The 16,583-nt window shown below is 43.2% G+C and overlaps 1 protein-coding gene across 1 annotated transcript in view; it reads right to left on the reverse strand.

Moving 5' to 3' along the window:
* stab1 (stabilin 1) overlaps positions 1–16,583 on the reverse strand; it is a 187,077-nt gene that overhangs the window by 80,955 nt on the left and 89,539 nt on the right. The window contains exons 33-36 of the mRNA XM_067998609.1: positions 13,477–13,584; positions 10,748–10,879; positions 2,153–2,281; positions 555–611 (exon numbers count right to left, since the gene is read on the reverse strand). Of these exons, the coding sequence (XP_067854710.1) occupies positions 555–611; positions 2,153–2,281; positions 10,748–10,879; positions 13,477–13,584 (426 nt within the window). The remainder of the gene's footprint in view (positions 1–554; positions 612–2,152; positions 2,282–10,747; positions 10,880–13,476; positions 13,585–16,583) is intronic.

The following is a 16,583-nucleotide window of genomic DNA, read 5'->3' on the forward strand; positions in this document are numbered from 1 at the left end:
GGTCTATCACAATCTCAGGGATCTAATGACTACATGAATCACCTCAGCTTCACACCCTCCATTAGTACATCAGAATTTTAAAATTGTGTTAGCACTTTGCAACATGTTCCTAGACTATCATTCTAAACCTTCACAGTTTATACAGCTCAAATGGATCAATGGACAACTACCTCATTTCATTATAACAATAGTTCTGACCTCAAAAATAGAAGGCCACCAGTTTGAGACTCAAGGATTTCTGACACTCCTACTTACTTGTCTTATCTGCGTGAGTTTTCAGCTCTTGGCTGAGTCACTAGATGATTCACTACTAAGAAATGAGATATTCCTTCAAATGAAGGAAAAATTGGAGTCCATTTACATTTAAATCTCCTGCCAGCAAAATCATCCACTGACGAGATTTATATGTCTTTTGCAATAAATCTTTTTTGGAAAGTTGGAATTAATCTTTTTCAGTCTTACATTGCACGTAGCTCAAATTGCTCAAGGGATCACATTAGACGAATAGGGGAAACAGGAGTAAAACCGAAAATGGTTTCAGAATTTATACTTACCATTGGGGATGTCCCTTGAGGACAGATGGGGTTATGATCACAACTGTCACATAGTCCCTTAAAAAGAAAAAATTTAACTACGATTTTTATTCTGTTCACATTTACATGTGATTATATATGCAATATAGTTGAACCAGTTTGCCAAGAAATGTTACTCTGAGACAAGTTTCTCTAGATTTCAAACGAAAATAGCCAAATCACAAATATATATACAGTAGGCCATCTAATCATTCACTCCACAATTCAAGTTATAGGAAAACAGAAAATGGTTAATAAAAACATTTTACCTGACAGTGATTAGACCTAAAGGATGCAGATTCTTCAGGCAAAAGCTAACAATGCTTAATGTGTTAAGCATGAAAATCACAAAAACAATCACTTGTTGAATGCTTGGATCAGGATATTGTATTTAAATTTATGATGGATTAGGGAATTATGTACAATAATAACAAAACAGAATCATTGTAATTTGATGGCTGGATCTATTATCCATATGTCTGGAGTTGACCATCTGTCCCAGTGTTACTAACATTTTGTTGAGGACTACAATCATAAACGGTCAAAGGCCAATCTCCAAAATGTTGTACCATGGAGTGATCAGATGTGAGCCTGCACCTGTGATTCCCCACATCGTAAGCTCCTGATTTCAACCATACCTCTAGGGGTGCTTACAAACAAGACACAGAAGAACATAGGAGCAACAAAAAGTTAGTATGCAGGTACAGCAAGCAATTAGGAAGGCAAATGGAATGTTGGCCTTTATTGCAAGAGGGTTGGAGTACAAAAGTAAGGACGTTTTACTACAGTTGTACAGGGCATTGGTGAGACCTCACCTGGAATACTGCGTACAGTTTTGGTCTCCTTATCTAAGGAAGGATACATTTGCTTTAGAGGCGGTGCAACGAAGGTTCACTAGATTAATTCCTGGGATGAGAAGGTTGTCCTATGAAGAGAGGTTGAGTAGAATGGGCCTATACTCTCTGGAGTTCAGAAGAATGAGAGGTGATCTCATTGAAACATATAAGATTATGAGGAGGCTTGACAAGGTAGATGCTGAGAGATTGTTTCCCCTGATTAGAACTAGGGAGACATAATCACAGGATATGGGGTCGGCCATTCAAGACTGGGAGGAGGAGGAATTTCTTCACGCAGAGGGTTGTGAATCTTTGGAATTCTCTACCCCAGATGTCTGTGGATGCTGAGTCATTGAATATATTCAAGGCTGAGATAGATAGATTTTTGGACCCTAGGGGAATCAAGGGATATGAGGATCGGGCAGGAAAGTGGAGTTGAGGTCGAAGATCAGCCATGATCTGATTGAATGGCGGAGCAGGCTCAAGGAGCCATATGGCCTACTCCTGCTCCTATTTCTTATGTTCTTATGTTCAATAGTTGGATTAAATTGTTTAATTTTAATAAAGCACTTTCAGTTGCTGTAAGAAAGCCTCTTTTGCTGGAAAGCAACAAAAAAAAGAACAGGGAACAGCACAGAATCCCAGCTTAGTCAACATCTCACAACCAGATAAGCTGTCAATGGAAGCCAAAAGGCACATGGAATACCAATGGTCTATCTATATATGCTAATATTTTATACGTACCTCTACAATTACAGTGTCATTGGTGTCACATCTATTCTTCTGCATTTGGAGAACTTGAGTTGTTCCCAGCAAGATCCCATTTCTTGTCTCGTTGTGAAATTCATTTAATGGAACGTCATTTACAAAAATCTGGAAAAAAGATTGCAGTTTGTGTCTTAATAACAATTAAAGAAAAAATAAGCTTTTTCATCCAGATACTATTCTGATATAAGGTAATTATATCCTTTCATAAATCATGGGAATACACAACGTTTTACTTACACTGCATTGGCAGATTATTCTTTAATAAGGGGGTATGGTAGTGGAGTGGTTATGTTACTTGACTAGTAGTCCTGGACTAATAATCCAGAATGGAGCATGAGTTCAAATCTTATCACAGCAGTTTGAGAATTTGAAATCAGTTTAAGCTAAAAAGCTGGTGTCAGTAAAAGTGACCATGAAGCTGTCAAATTGTCATAAAAACCCAGGAAGGAAACCTGCCGTTCTTACCCAGTCTGGCCTCTTAGTGACTCCGGTCCCTCACCAATGTGGTTGACTCTTAACAGCCTTCTGAAGTGACCTAGTAAGCCACTTAATTATATCAAACTGCTACAAAGAAAATTGCAGTGGTTCAGGAAGAAGGCCCAACAACACCTTCTAAGGGAGACTAGTGATGGGAAATAAATGCTGGCCTTGCCAGTGATGTCCACATCCCCAGAAATGAATAAGTGGAAAAACTTCAAACAGCATCAGCTTTAAATGTTTGTAGCATTTCAACAGCTAACAAACTTCAGAGCAACGGTAATACAACTAACTGTTTAAAATATCATTTTTAAAATGTCATCTGTACATACTTAAGAGAACTGATTGAACAAATCAAGTCGACCACAAACAGCCTCCTGAGAAAGCAGCTGCAAGCATAAAAGTAACCTCCTCCATGTAAAAGAACAGCTGCATTCTCCTATGGGGTTCAACAGCTATGAACTAAGCAAAAAATGCACAAGTAGGGGGCTCAAAAATGCATGTATATGGCTTCAACAGGAAAGGATAAAGGGCTAACATGCCTTCATGTAATCTCAGATCCATTGAAAACACACTTTCCGTTATAGGAGATGAAATGTCCAATGCATACAAAGTCATCCAGATATGCATTGTGGCATTAAGAACTGAACTCTGTTTGAGTTTACGTTCATTGCAGCTGGAGAATAACTATGCTAGAGGAAGCTAAATCTTAAGGAGGATGAAATTACTTTGTTTTAAAGCTAATACATGTATTAAGAGTGCATTAACGTGGACTCGTTTTAGCATTATTTGAGAATTAGTGCATTTTTACCCAACTCCCAAAATTCCGCCAAGAACCAAACCAATTTAAAGCATGTTAGCACACAGAAACAGCAATGATCAGTTTTGGCTTGTTGAGAGCTTAATAGGCAGATCCAGAGGAAAGAACTACAGCATCAGAAAAGATCAACGGGGATTCTCTTTTAGTCCAGATCGTATTAATGACATCAGCTCTAAAGGTTGTGTCAAGGCAGTTGAGAAAATTGGTAGAGCTCCAGCTGAAACGAAAACATGAGATATTGTAAACAGCAACTCAATTGTTTTAGTCTACACAGTAGCATGGGTGTATCAGCAAGTATTGCTTTGCTGGATACATTGATGGAGGAGAATAATCAGCAAAAGTGGACCATAGAAGACCAAGGACATAGAAAGAGAACCACCAGAATCCACTATTGCTCCAGGCACCACGCCTACCACCGCCAAAGGATTTACTTCAGCCTCACTGAGGAGCAAAGTAGGTGTCGCCAAGGAAGACACACATGAATCGTGCCATCTGCTGAATTAAACATGCATCAAGGAACTACATCAGTACTGTGCTGCTAGCAATGGTAAAAATGATAATGGCATTCAACCTTTTTTTGCCACAGTTTCTTTCCAGACAATAAAGGAAATCTTGTTAATGATCAAGCGATTTGCAGTTAATCGTTGCATCATCCAGGTCACAAGTACCCTGTTTTGACATGCATTAAAATGGGTGCCAGCAGGCGGCCGCATCAGAAAAGATCAATGGGGTTTCTCAAAAGAGGTGGCACGCTGAGGGTACAGGTCGTTTATGCACCCATTCAGTAACCTCTGCGTCATCCCAATGCATTCATCAATAGATACGATTCCATCGTTGGCAGAATGACCTCCAACCACCACCAAGTAATTATGCATGTGAATGCAGAGTTTCCAAGGATTGCCCATGACGCCCATATTTTAAGGGAATTATGAATACTCCCACTTATTGTGGGATAAACACAGGTTAGACAGTTGGCTACTCAAATATATTAGTTACCCATTCAATAAATGGCACTTGATGCCACTGTGCAATTCCCATACCCCCAGCAAACATTATATAGCAATTCACATTTGAGAAACAGGAACATAATCAGGCAGACATTTAGTGTGCTCAAATTATCATTCGGATATTTGTATTTCACTGGGGCATGCTTTATAAACAGCCTGAGAGAGCTGGCAAAATAATACTGATGTGCTGCATACTGCGCAATATGGTCATCAAAAGAGGCTTCCACCTTTCGGCTGAAAATGAGCAGCAACATTGAAGAGTCAGGAGGGGGAATGGGAGGCAGAGGATGACAAAGAAGAGCAAGGAGAAACTCAGCAGGCACTCAAGGAACCAGCACAGGCTCTTCAAGCTCTAACACAGTAGTTCTTTCCTTTGGATCTGCCTTTATGTTTCATCGAGTGTCCTTTGTATTTTATGAATAGTGGTAATGTAGGGGATGGCATCAAACAGGAAGTTAGAGATGCATGTAACAAGGGTACTACAGTAATCATGGGTGACTTTAATCTACATATAGACTGGCCAAACCAAATTAGCAATAATATTGTGGAGGATGAATTCCTGGAGTGTGTACGAGATGGTTTTTTAGACCAGTACGTTGAGGAGCCAATCAGGGAACAGGCTATCCTAGATTGGGTATTGTGAAATGAGGACGGGTTAATTAATAATCTTGTTGTGCGGGGTCCTTTAGGGAAGAGTAACCATAACATGATAGAATTCTTCATTAAGATGAAAAGTGAAGTATTCCAATCCGAAACTAGGGTCCTAAATCTAAACAAAGGAAATTACGAAAGTATGAGGAGTGAGTTGGCTATGATAGATTGGGAAGCTTCATTAAAAGGCATGACGGTGGATAGTCAATGGCTAACATTTAAGGAATGAATGCATGAATTGTAACCAATATACATTCCTTTCTGGCACAAAAACACAAAAGGAAAAGTGGCCCAACCATGGCTGACAAAAGAAATTAAGGATAGTATTAGATCCAAAGAGGAGTCATATAAAGTTGCCAGAAAAAGTAGCAAGCCTGAGGATTGGGAGCAGTTTAGAATTCAGCAAAAAAGGACCAAGAGGTTGATTAAGAGGGAAAAAATAGAGTATGAGAGTAAACTTGCAAGGAACATAAAAGTGGACTGTAAAAGCTTCTATAAGTATGTAAAAAGAAAAAGATTAGTGAAGACAAATGTAGGTCCCTTACAGGCAGAAATAGGAGAATTTATAATGGAGAACAAAGAAATGGCAGAGCAATTAAACAAATACTTTGGTTCTGTCTTCACGGAAGAGGACACAAATAACTTCCCAGAAATGCTAGGGAACCAAGGGACTAGTGAGAAGGAGGTATTAGTAAAAAAAAATAGTGCTGGAGAAATTAATGGGACTGAAAGCCGATAAGTCCCCAGGGCCTGATAATCTGCATCCCAGAGTACTAAAAGAGGTAGCCATGGAAATAATGGATGCATTAGTTGTCATCTTCCAAAATTCTATAGATTATGGAACAATTGCTGCAGATTGGAGGGTGGCAAATGTAACCCCACTATTTAAAAAAGGAGGGAGAGAGAGAAAACAGGGAACTACAGACCGGTTAGCCTAACATCAGTAGTAGGGAAAATGCTACAGTCTATTATAAAGGATGTGATAACAGGACACTTTGAAAATATCAACCGGACTAGACAAAGTCAACATGGATTTATGAAAAGGAAATCATGTTTGACAAACCTACTGGAGTTTTTTGAGGATGTAACTAGTAGAATAGATAAGGGAGAACCAGTGGATGTGGTTTATTTGGATTTTCAGAAGGTCTTTGATAAAGTCCCACGTAAGAGGTTAGTGTGCAAAATTAAAGGACATTGGATTGGGGGTAATAGAGTCATAGAGAGTCATAGAGTCATAGAGTCATACAGCACGGATAGAGGCCCTTCGGCCCATCGTGTCCGCGCCGGCCATCAGCCCTGTCTACTCTAATCCCATATTCCAGCATTTGGTCCGTAGCCTTGTATGCTATGGCATTTCAAGTGCTCATCCAAATGCTTCTTGAATGTTGTGAGGGTTCCTGCCTCCACAACCCTTTCAGGCAGTGAGTTCCAGACTCCAACCACCCTCTGGGTGAAAAAGTTCTTTCTCAAATCCCCTCTAAACCTCCCGCCTTTTACCTTGAATCTATGTCCCCTTGTTATAGAACCCTCAACGAAGGGAAAAAGCTCCTTAGTATCCATCCTATCTGTGCCCCTCATAATTTTGTACACCTCAATCATGTCCCCCCTCAGCCTCCTCTGCTCCAAGGAAAACAAACCCAATCTTCCCAGTCTCTCTTCATAGCTGAAGCGCTCCAGCCCTGGTAACATCCTGGTGAATCTCCTCTGCACCCTCTCCAAAGGGATCACATCCTTCCTGTAGTGTGGCGACCAGAACTGCACACAGTACTCCAGCTGTGGCCTAACCAGTGTTTTATACAGCTCCATCATAACCTCCTTGCTCTTATATTCTATGCCTCGGCTAATAAAGGCAAGTATCCCATATGCCTTCTTTACCACCTTATCTACCTGTTCCGCCGCCTTCAGGGATCTGTGAACTTGCACACCAAGATCCCTCTGACCCTCTGTCTTGCCTAGGGTCCTCCCATTCATTGTGTATTCCCTTGCCTTGTTAGTCCCTCCAAAGTGCATCACCTCACACTTTTCCGGGTTAAATTCCATTTGCCACTGTTCCGCCCATCTGACCAACCCATCTATATCGTCCTGCAGACTGAGGCTATCTTCCTCGCTATTTACCACATCAAGTGCCATTTCCTACAGGAAACAGAGAGTAGGAATAAATGGGTCTTTTTCAGGGTGGCAGGTAGTGACTAGTGGGGTACCGCAGGGATCAGTGCTTGGGCCTCAGCTATTCACAATATATATCAATGATTTGGATGAGGGACTATTTCCAAGTTTGCTGACGACACAAAACTAGGTGGGATCGTGAGTTGTGAGGAGGATGCAAAGAGGCTTCAAGGCGATTTAGACAAGTTGAGTGTATGGGCAAATACATGGCGGATGCAGTATAATGTGGATAAATGTGATGTTATCCACTTCAGAAGGAAAAACAGAAAGTCAGAGTATTATTTAAATGGTAATAGATTGGGGAGTGTTGATGTACAAAGGGACCTGGGTGTCCTTGTACACCAGTCACTGAAAGCAAACATGCAGGTGCAGCAAGCAGTTAAGAAGGCAAATAGTATGTTGGCCTTCACTGCAAGAGGATTTGAGTACAGGAGCAAGGATGTCTTTACTGCAGTTATACAGGGCCTTGGTGAGACCACACCTGGAGTATTGTGTGCAGTTTTGGTCTCCTTACCTAAGAAAAGATACACTTGCAGAGGGAGTGCAGCGAAGGTTCACCAGACTGATCCCTGGGATGGCAGGACTGTCATATGAGGAGAGATTGGTTCGACTCGGCCTGTATTCACTCGAGTTTAGAAGAATGAGAGGGGATCTGATTGAAACATATAAAATTCTGACAGGGCTAGATAGACTGGATGCAGAGAGGATGTTTCCCCTGGCTGGGGGGTCCAAAACGAGGAGTCACAGTCTCAGGATACGGGGTAGGACTTTTAGGACTGAGATGAGGAGAAATTTCTTCACTTAGAGGATGGTGAACCTGTGGAATTCTCTACCACAGAAGGCTGTGGAGGTCAAGTCACTGAATATATTTAAGAAGGAGCTAGACAGATTTCTAAGATACAAAAGGCATCAAGGGGTATGGGGAGAGAGCAGGAATATGGTATTGAGATAGAGGATCAGCCATGATCATATTGAATGGCGGAGCAGGTTCGAAGGGCTGAATGGCCTACTCCTGCTCCTATTTTCTATGTTTCTATGTTTTCTATTTTCTAAGAATCAACATTCCTAAGTTGTGCTGTTTCTGTAGAAACTATTTACTTTGAAAGAAAACAATTACATTGGCCCGTAAATTGTTTCGAGCGGCGAATCAGCAGTGGTCGCCACTGATTAGATTTAAATTTACCGACGAAGTTACCGCATTCCTTTTGGCAGCAACTTCCTTGAACTGTGAGTTCAAAAAACATCAGCGTTCTTTCCCGGGCTAAATGTCCTAACCCGTATCCTGAGACTGTGGCCCCTCGTTCTGGACCCCCCAGACAAGGGAAACATCCTCCCTGCATCCAGTCTATCTAGCCCTGTCAGAATTTTATATGTTTCAATGAGATCCCCTCTCATTCTTCTAAACTCGAGTGGTGAAAGGATCTCCATGTCCCTCAACCAATCAATTTGAAGCAAGCCACGCTATGAAAACCAGGAATTGAAACTCAAATGACAAATCGTGCAGACTAAAAACCAGGAAGTGCCCGATAAGGTTAGTAAATGTACTATCGTATGTGATAGAGAAAGCAAATAAAGATTAAAAGACTGAGATAAAAGAGACAGAAAGAAAAAGTTTTTAAAAAATTTAACATTTTTTAATTTTAAATTTTTTGTTAAATGTCCCAAAACTATTAGAATCAGGAGTAATGAGACTCCACGTTTTTAAATGTTAATTTTCAATGTCAGAGAGGTTGTTTGGCAGTAATTAATACTTAGCACGCCATTAAAAGTTAGGTTAAACCTAAAAAACTCAGTGTACCATTTTTGCGGCGAGATTAGTTAGTTTCCAGCTGGGCAGGAGAGTAAGTTTGTGCTGGTCCATTGATTGCAGCTGGCGAGGTGCCTTTAACACGAAGCTTTCATATCACCGGTGAATCAGAAAGAGCAAGTTCCGGATTTCTGCGTTTCACTGCACATGTGCGCTCTCCGGAACTTGCTCTTCCATTTTCGCTGAAATAACGGTGAGCCCTGTTAGCGTTACCGTTATTTGAAGAGCAATTTCCGTGCCTTAGTAGCTTGTAGGGGCCAGTTTGCTTTTGGAAGCTTCACCTGTCGCTTGTCCATTACCAACTGTAGACAAGGGACAGGTGGCAACTTTAGAGCCACCCACCTGTTCCTGCGTCTCTAGCTGCAAGCCCCGCTGAAGGTTCAGTCCTCACAATGGCTACTACTCTGTTCAAGCATTGCACTACCAGAAAGTATTTGAATCTCCTGCTCATGATTCTCTGCAGTGCCTCTGAGCGTGTTCAAGCGGGTTGTTATTACCTAATAGAGGTTGGGTCTCAATGCTCAAGGTCGTGAGCAAGGCCATTCCTTAGAGATGCTCCAACTGTGCCAACTGCCTGCATGCCCAAGGACTACCCTGTTAATGGTACAGTTGCTCAATGGCAGTCTGCACAACAGATAGCTCTTAATTCACTGCAGTGTACAACTGAATAGTTGAATAACAGACATAGCAAACCAAGTTTGCAGTGTAGTCTGCAAGGAGGCAAGTGAGTGGTGCATCCAATTATGCTGATGTAGTATTCTCCATTTCATATCTGGCCCCGAGAGGTTGGAATCACAGCATGGTTCAATAAGGCAATGCTATGCTTACACGCAGTAGTAGCCAGCACTTCAGCCACCATCTTTTCCCCTTGCACGCCCATAAGAAGTGACTCATCAAGTGCTTCCTCTTCCAAATCACTACACCCTCTGGTGTACGTGTATCCAGGCTTCAAGTGGTGATGACATTGAGTGCTGTGGTGAAGTTTGCTGTTGAGAATCTGATAGTTACATAATCTACATAACATGAACTCAGTTGACATAGATTTCTGAAAGCTTTGGACCTTGGAGGTAAGAGCATCTTCGCAAGGAATTCATTAACTATTTTGGTGTAGAGTGATAAGGTGCATTTGCCAGAGCAAAGATATTTATTTTCCTTATAATTATATATAGATTTAATGGAGGTGTTCAAAATAATGAAGGGTTTTGATAGAGTAGATAGGGAGAAACTGATTCCATTGGCAGGAGGGTCGGTAACCAGAGAGCACAGATTTAAGATAATTGGCAAAAGAACCAGAAGGAAGATGAGGAGAAATTTCTTTATGCAGCAAGTTGTTATGATCTGGATTGTACTGCCGAAAGGGTGGTGAAAGCAGATTCAATAGTAACTTCCAAAAGGACATTAGATAAATACTTGCAAAAGAAAAATGTGCATGGCTATGGGAAAGAGCAGGGGAGTGGGACTAATTGGATAGCTCTTACAAAGAGCCGGCACAGGCACGATGGGCTGAATGGCCTTCTTCTGTGCTGTATCATTCTATGAATCTATGTTGTAGGTGTGATTGTCGCACCATCCTGTATGCCTGCAACTGATGTAATAAGAAAAAAGAGTATAGATGTCTTGCTGACATAAAGCATGTTCCATACCTGATCTTTCTTAGTGTAGAATGTTATTTGATAGGATGATCCCAGCACAGTTCCTCTATGAATTCCATCCTTGATTTTATCATATCGGAGCTTCTCCCCAAGAATAATGTGATACTTCACGGAGTCATCATCCTGTTAAAGAAACAGTAACAGCTAGTACTGCACAGCCAGTTATGCTCATCCAATGAATAAAGGTGTGTCTGTACACTGCCAGATAACCCTGCAACTACTGCTGGAAAACAGGATTCCAGCTGATGCAGTCAGGTATAGCATTTTACTTTGCCACCATTGGTCATGTGACTTATGCCAAACCTCTCCACATGCACGGCACTTGGGCAATATTTTAGATAGATCTCATACAAGTGCCTGTGTGCTGCTTAACCAACCATCATATTCCCAAGCAGTGGGAAGTATCAAGACTACAGTTAAATTCTTGATAATAACCTCAAACGGTAGTAAAAAATAATCCCAGCAGAAGGCTGTGTAGGTAAAATTGTCTACTTGGCATAATACAATGTTGCTCCTCAAATATTGACTTGCATAAGCCTAGAAATGACGGTGGGTGATATTAGTGGACAAATGCTTAATGCATTCATATAACATTCCGTTGCCTGCTATTTTAGTGGAGGTGTTAATCCATTTAAAATAAACACTTTAGCACATGCGTTAAAATAGCAGACAGAGGAATGTCATGTGATGTGTTAAGTGTTAATTTACAAACAGCAATTTCTAGGCTAAAATGTTTTAAATTCAAAAAGGCGTCAATTACTAAACCTTTCAAATAATTTTCGGTTCACCTCTGGAGAAAAATATGAGCAAAAAGTTTGGCTTTTGGTCTTTTTAACACATCAGCGCCAAGTCAATGCTTTCATTCTTGGAACAAGTAATCCTGTTAATTTGAAGTTGGTTTTTTGCTGGAAAAAAATTGAATTATCTACTAGTTCGAATTAAAAAAATAATTAAAAAAACAGCACAGGCAGCAGTTTCTGCATGATTTCAGACTTAAGCAACTTCAAATTAAAAGTAAGCTGTATTCAGTGCATTTCAAAGCAGACACTAAAGAATCACAGAGTGGATGAATAAGATGAATGGAGATGGCTCATTACTAATTGGAGAGATGCAAATGTTGGGGATTGTCCAGAGTAACAGTCCTATCATAGGTCTTGGTTAAGATTCGAATGGTTTGTGTGTTGGTGATCCTGATTTCAACACAAAGGGCGCAGTTACACCACCACTTCCGTGTAAATGCAAAACAGCATTCATACAAAAGTGCCAGTATAACTTGGAAGCCAGGTCAGTAATTTGACTCCCAAGCACACAAAAGCAAGGATATGAAACTACCCATAACACTGCATTTAATGGTATCTGTCCAGGTTCGTCCCGAGCAGTTCCGTAACACAGGACTCTGTGCTCTACGGGCTGTTCCCGGGTATGCACACCGAGACAGACATCAACTGCTGCTGGAAGACCATTAACTCGGTGAAAGACGCCCTTTGGTCTGCCTGAAACCTGCTGGTCTTCCAGTGCACGGAGCTGTCCTCGACCGAGTGTTGCAGACTGGCACATTCCAAGTTCCAGGACTACGTGCTCAGGGACGCACTGAAGCTAGGTGCAGCTGCCGCAAAGGCTCTGTGGAGAAAGGCAACCGTTTAGAGCCTTCCCGCCATTGTAAACCGAGGGGCTGCAATCAGGGAAACCCCCCCCCCGGGCAGAATGTAAAATTCAAATTGCTGTAATGTACCTGTAATGAATCTGTAATGTACCTGTAATGAATCTGTAATCAATAATCTGTATTGAGTATAATGCAATTAGACACCCCAGAGTGTCATGAACTGTAATTATGTACAATGTGTTCATTGAACTGTACTTGATTTAACCTGCAAATTGTATAATCTGTATTGTGTACATTTGGAATGTGATATGACAACTGTATTGTATGTTTTGCTACAAATTTTATGAATAAAGTATATTTTTTGTAAAAAAAATCTGAGAAAAGTAAACCCTACATAGTGACAATATTGTTATCGATACTGGGCTGAATTTTTAGGCCTCGTGCCTGGCATAAACTGGGCGGTAGTGCCCCAAAAATGGTGGGCAATGACCTACAGCCCATGACCTACAGTGTGGCCGTGGCCATGTTCCCCTGAGCCTATCAATGGGTGGCCAGAGCAGACCCTGGGTCAGGTGGTAGTCCCATTTAAAATGCTAATCGGAGTCGTTTGATGTACCCCCCCACCCCCGACCATTGCCATTTTTGGTCTAAACTGGGCAGAGTTTGCGCGATACACACTCTGACGAGTATCAGCTGGCGGCCTGACCGAAGAGGATCCCGAAGGTAAGTTCCTCTTCATTGTTTGTGGGAAAAGGATGTTCCACGAAACCAGCCTGGGCCACTGTTGCACCAGGTCCCCCTCCTTCCCCTACCCGCTCCCCCCCACCCCATCTACAGATATCAGGGTCCCCCTTCTTACCTATATCCTTGCGGCCCAGAAGCCGGCCAGGTAGCCTGATGTTACAGCGGCCTGGAGCCAGCGGGCTGCGCCAGGGCACTCGATCTCTGGCTGCAGCCCGAAAGGCCTGAAGGTAATGAGGCCCGGCCCTCAAAATGGACCGGGCCTCACGATGGGACTACCAGGAGGCCAGCCAGCGCATTCTGCCGGCCAGCAGCTCAAAGTCCACTTGGGAGGAAAATCCACCCCTCTGAGTAATGGTGAAAACAGGAATCATACCAGCTGTTCAATATTCTCAGCTCTGCAGTACTCTTCAAGTGTTGCATCTTCAGGCAGTAATACAGTGTACTGTTCAGACGATTCTATCTCATCAATTAGATGGTATTGCTAAAAGAAAAAAACAGAACAAAATCAAGAATTATTACCCACTGTTTCACTGAAATGAAGGTTAAATATGACTTTTATACCGCAGCACAAACCAAACTTTCTTGCTGCAAACCATTTTTTCTGGAAGCAGGTACTGTCAACAATAATTTCTCATTTTGAAATTGCCCAGGTTTGATTCCTGATCTGTGCAGCTAGCTGATCCCTGGTGGTAGGGAGGGGACGGGGGTGTTACAATTGATCTCAGGCCCCCAGGGTTAGGGAGGGGAAAAATTAGCTCAGGGTTCAGTGACTCGTGTGGGTGTTGTATGGGCATGGGCATCGGATCGCGACAGGTCCGTGCTGAGCTGCGATGCCTCCCACGATTGAGTGGCCTACCGGCACTCACTATCAAGGTGCATAAAGTTTACACACTTTAGTGGCACAGCCTCAAGTGTGTAATGAGACAAAATCCACAGTGTCAGGGGAAGATCCCACAATTTAAATGTCTTCAGCAGGATGGGAGCACAGCTGATATGCTCCCACCCACCATAGAAGGGGCCAGAAAGTCCAGCCAAAGAGGCCTGAAAGTCCAGCTGAAGAGTCCCAGACTTGGCAGTGGGTGCCGGGTACCCACCAGTACAGCCATCTTACAAATGAGGCCACTTCAAAAATGTTTTAAAAATTGCTAGGACAGCTGCTAACTCTGCATGGTATACACGTATCTGAAATTAGCCCAGGCTAATGCGCCGTGGGTAATGCGCCCAGTGAAATCGGTCCATTCCCCACTTGATCGGAAGTAAATTGAAGCCACTCACCTTGGCTTCCAGGTTTTGCGCTGGAAAGCTGCGCAGCGGGCGGACTGCGCACCCGCATCATAGGCTGTCAGCTGGAGGAGCCCCATTTAAAGGGGCAGTCCTCCACTGACTGATGCTGCAGAAAGGAGCCAAAATTACAGCATGGAGCAGCCCAGGGGGAAGGCTGCTCTCAGGTTTAATGATGCCTCACTCCAGGTCCTACTGAATGGGGTGAGGAGGAGGCGGAGGGAGATCTTCCACCCGGCGGACGGGAGGAAGTGGCCTGCCTCTGCCACCAAGAAGGCCTGGCTCGAGGTGGCAGAGGAGGTCACCAGCACCACCAACATATCACACACCTGCATACAGTGCAGGAGGCGCTTCAATGACCTAAGTAGGTCAGCTGAAATGAGTACACTTACTCATTCCCCTACACACCGTCTGCCACATCACCGCCCCCACCCCACATCTCCTTCTGCACTGCCAACACTACTCTATCACATCACTCCACTCAAAGCTCATCCTCATCTTACCTGCACTTACTCACCTTGCCAGTACTCATCCCACCACTACCACTCAACCCAATCCTCATACAATCTCATGGCTCTGTCTCATACTCACCCTCTCATGCATCTCTTTCACGGTCAGCCTCATCCAACCTGCCACAACCTGTGCTGCAGCCACAGGGCATGCATCACATATGTGTAGTAGGAAGCATAAGGCAAACATGTCGTGAGCATGAAGGGGATGCACAAGGGTGTTTGAGGGTTTGTCATGGTTTTTACTTATATTTGATTTCTGACCAACTCACATTACATATTATATTGTCACCACTACTGCCACGTCTTGGCCATTCTTGACTGGCTTGTGCAATAAGGCCCTTTCATGAGGTTCTCTATGAACACCCTTGATGCTACCCATTGGGTCACCCTACAGTGGGTGTATGTGTAGTTGCACGACTACTTTGTGCAGGTGCCTGTTGCGCAGCACTGTGTTGTGTCGCTCCACGTGGCGGAGGTGGACGGCATGCCTGGCGAGGCTGGTGATGTTGCTCATCCTCCAATGGAGTGATGAATGCAGCAATGGACCCCCCCCAACCCAGTCCTGACGGTGTGAGTGTGAGGGGGTCCACAAAGTAGGTAAATGTGTTTGGACAGCAGAGTTTAGGGTATTATTTAATAATTTGGTGTGTGGAGACAACAGTGTGGCAGGCAAAACTTTGTCTGAGATGACAGAGTGCCCTGCTGCAATGAATGAGGGTTTACCTTGCACCTGTTAAATGGACCTTTGCAGCTGCCACTGGCAGCTGGCTGCAACACATCTGTTTAAACAAGGAGTGTTTCCCCCAGCATGGGAAACACGCTCTGGGCAGGCCAAAATCCGAATCCTCCTAAAATCTCCAACTAATGAGGTCTATCAACGACCTCAAGTACCCAGATAATGATCTTAAGTGGGATCCCGCTGGCTTTGATTGCCGGTGGGAGTCCCACATGCGGGGGCTGCGTGTGCACCGATTCACATCATTGGGGAACACGGAAGTGAGCGGGTTGGAGCCGGGCTCCAGACCCGCTCCGGGAATCCCCAATTTTAGGAGACCCCCGCCACGAACGCTCCCGCTTGGCCAACGGAAAATTGACCCCACTGTGTTTCTCCCACATTGAGGGATGTGTGCCACACATGGACCCATGCCCTTGATGTATCTAGATCAGCCCCCAGTCTACTTATTTCATCTAAGGTCCTAATTTTTCTACATATCTTTGTGTCATCAGTAGGCTTGCTCCCTCAATGCTTTCAGCCAAATTATTGATAAAGATAGTGAAGAGCAACGGTCCTAATATGGATCCCTACAGGACTCCCTGGGGTAGATTTTCAACTTGCCATCTGGGCATAAAAATGGCATTGTGAATCGAACACTTGTTACTGAAACTGACTCATTTTCATTTCAATTGGATGGTCTCTATATCGGGTGGCCGATCCACAACACCAGTTTTATGCCCGGATGACAAATTGAAAATTTACCCCCTTGCCCCTTCCTCCAGTGACTGGACCCCATGCAGAGCCACTATCATTAATAACTACCCTCAACCTACATGAATACAATCAGTTTTGTATTCAGCTTAAAACCTATCCACCAATACCACAGGATGTAACCTTACTTAACAGCTTTCTGTGCGGCACTTTATTGAAAGTTTTTTGGAAATCGAGACACACAATATCTACTAGGCTAAG

Source organism: Heptranchias perlo, chromosome 17 (assembly GCF_035084215.1).
Source record: "Heptranchias perlo isolate sHepPer1 chromosome 17, sHepPer1.hap1, whole genome shotgun sequence".
NCBI classification, from domain to species: Eukaryota; Metazoa; Chordata; class Chondrichthyes; order Hexanchiformes; family Hexanchidae; genus Heptranchias; species Heptranchias perlo.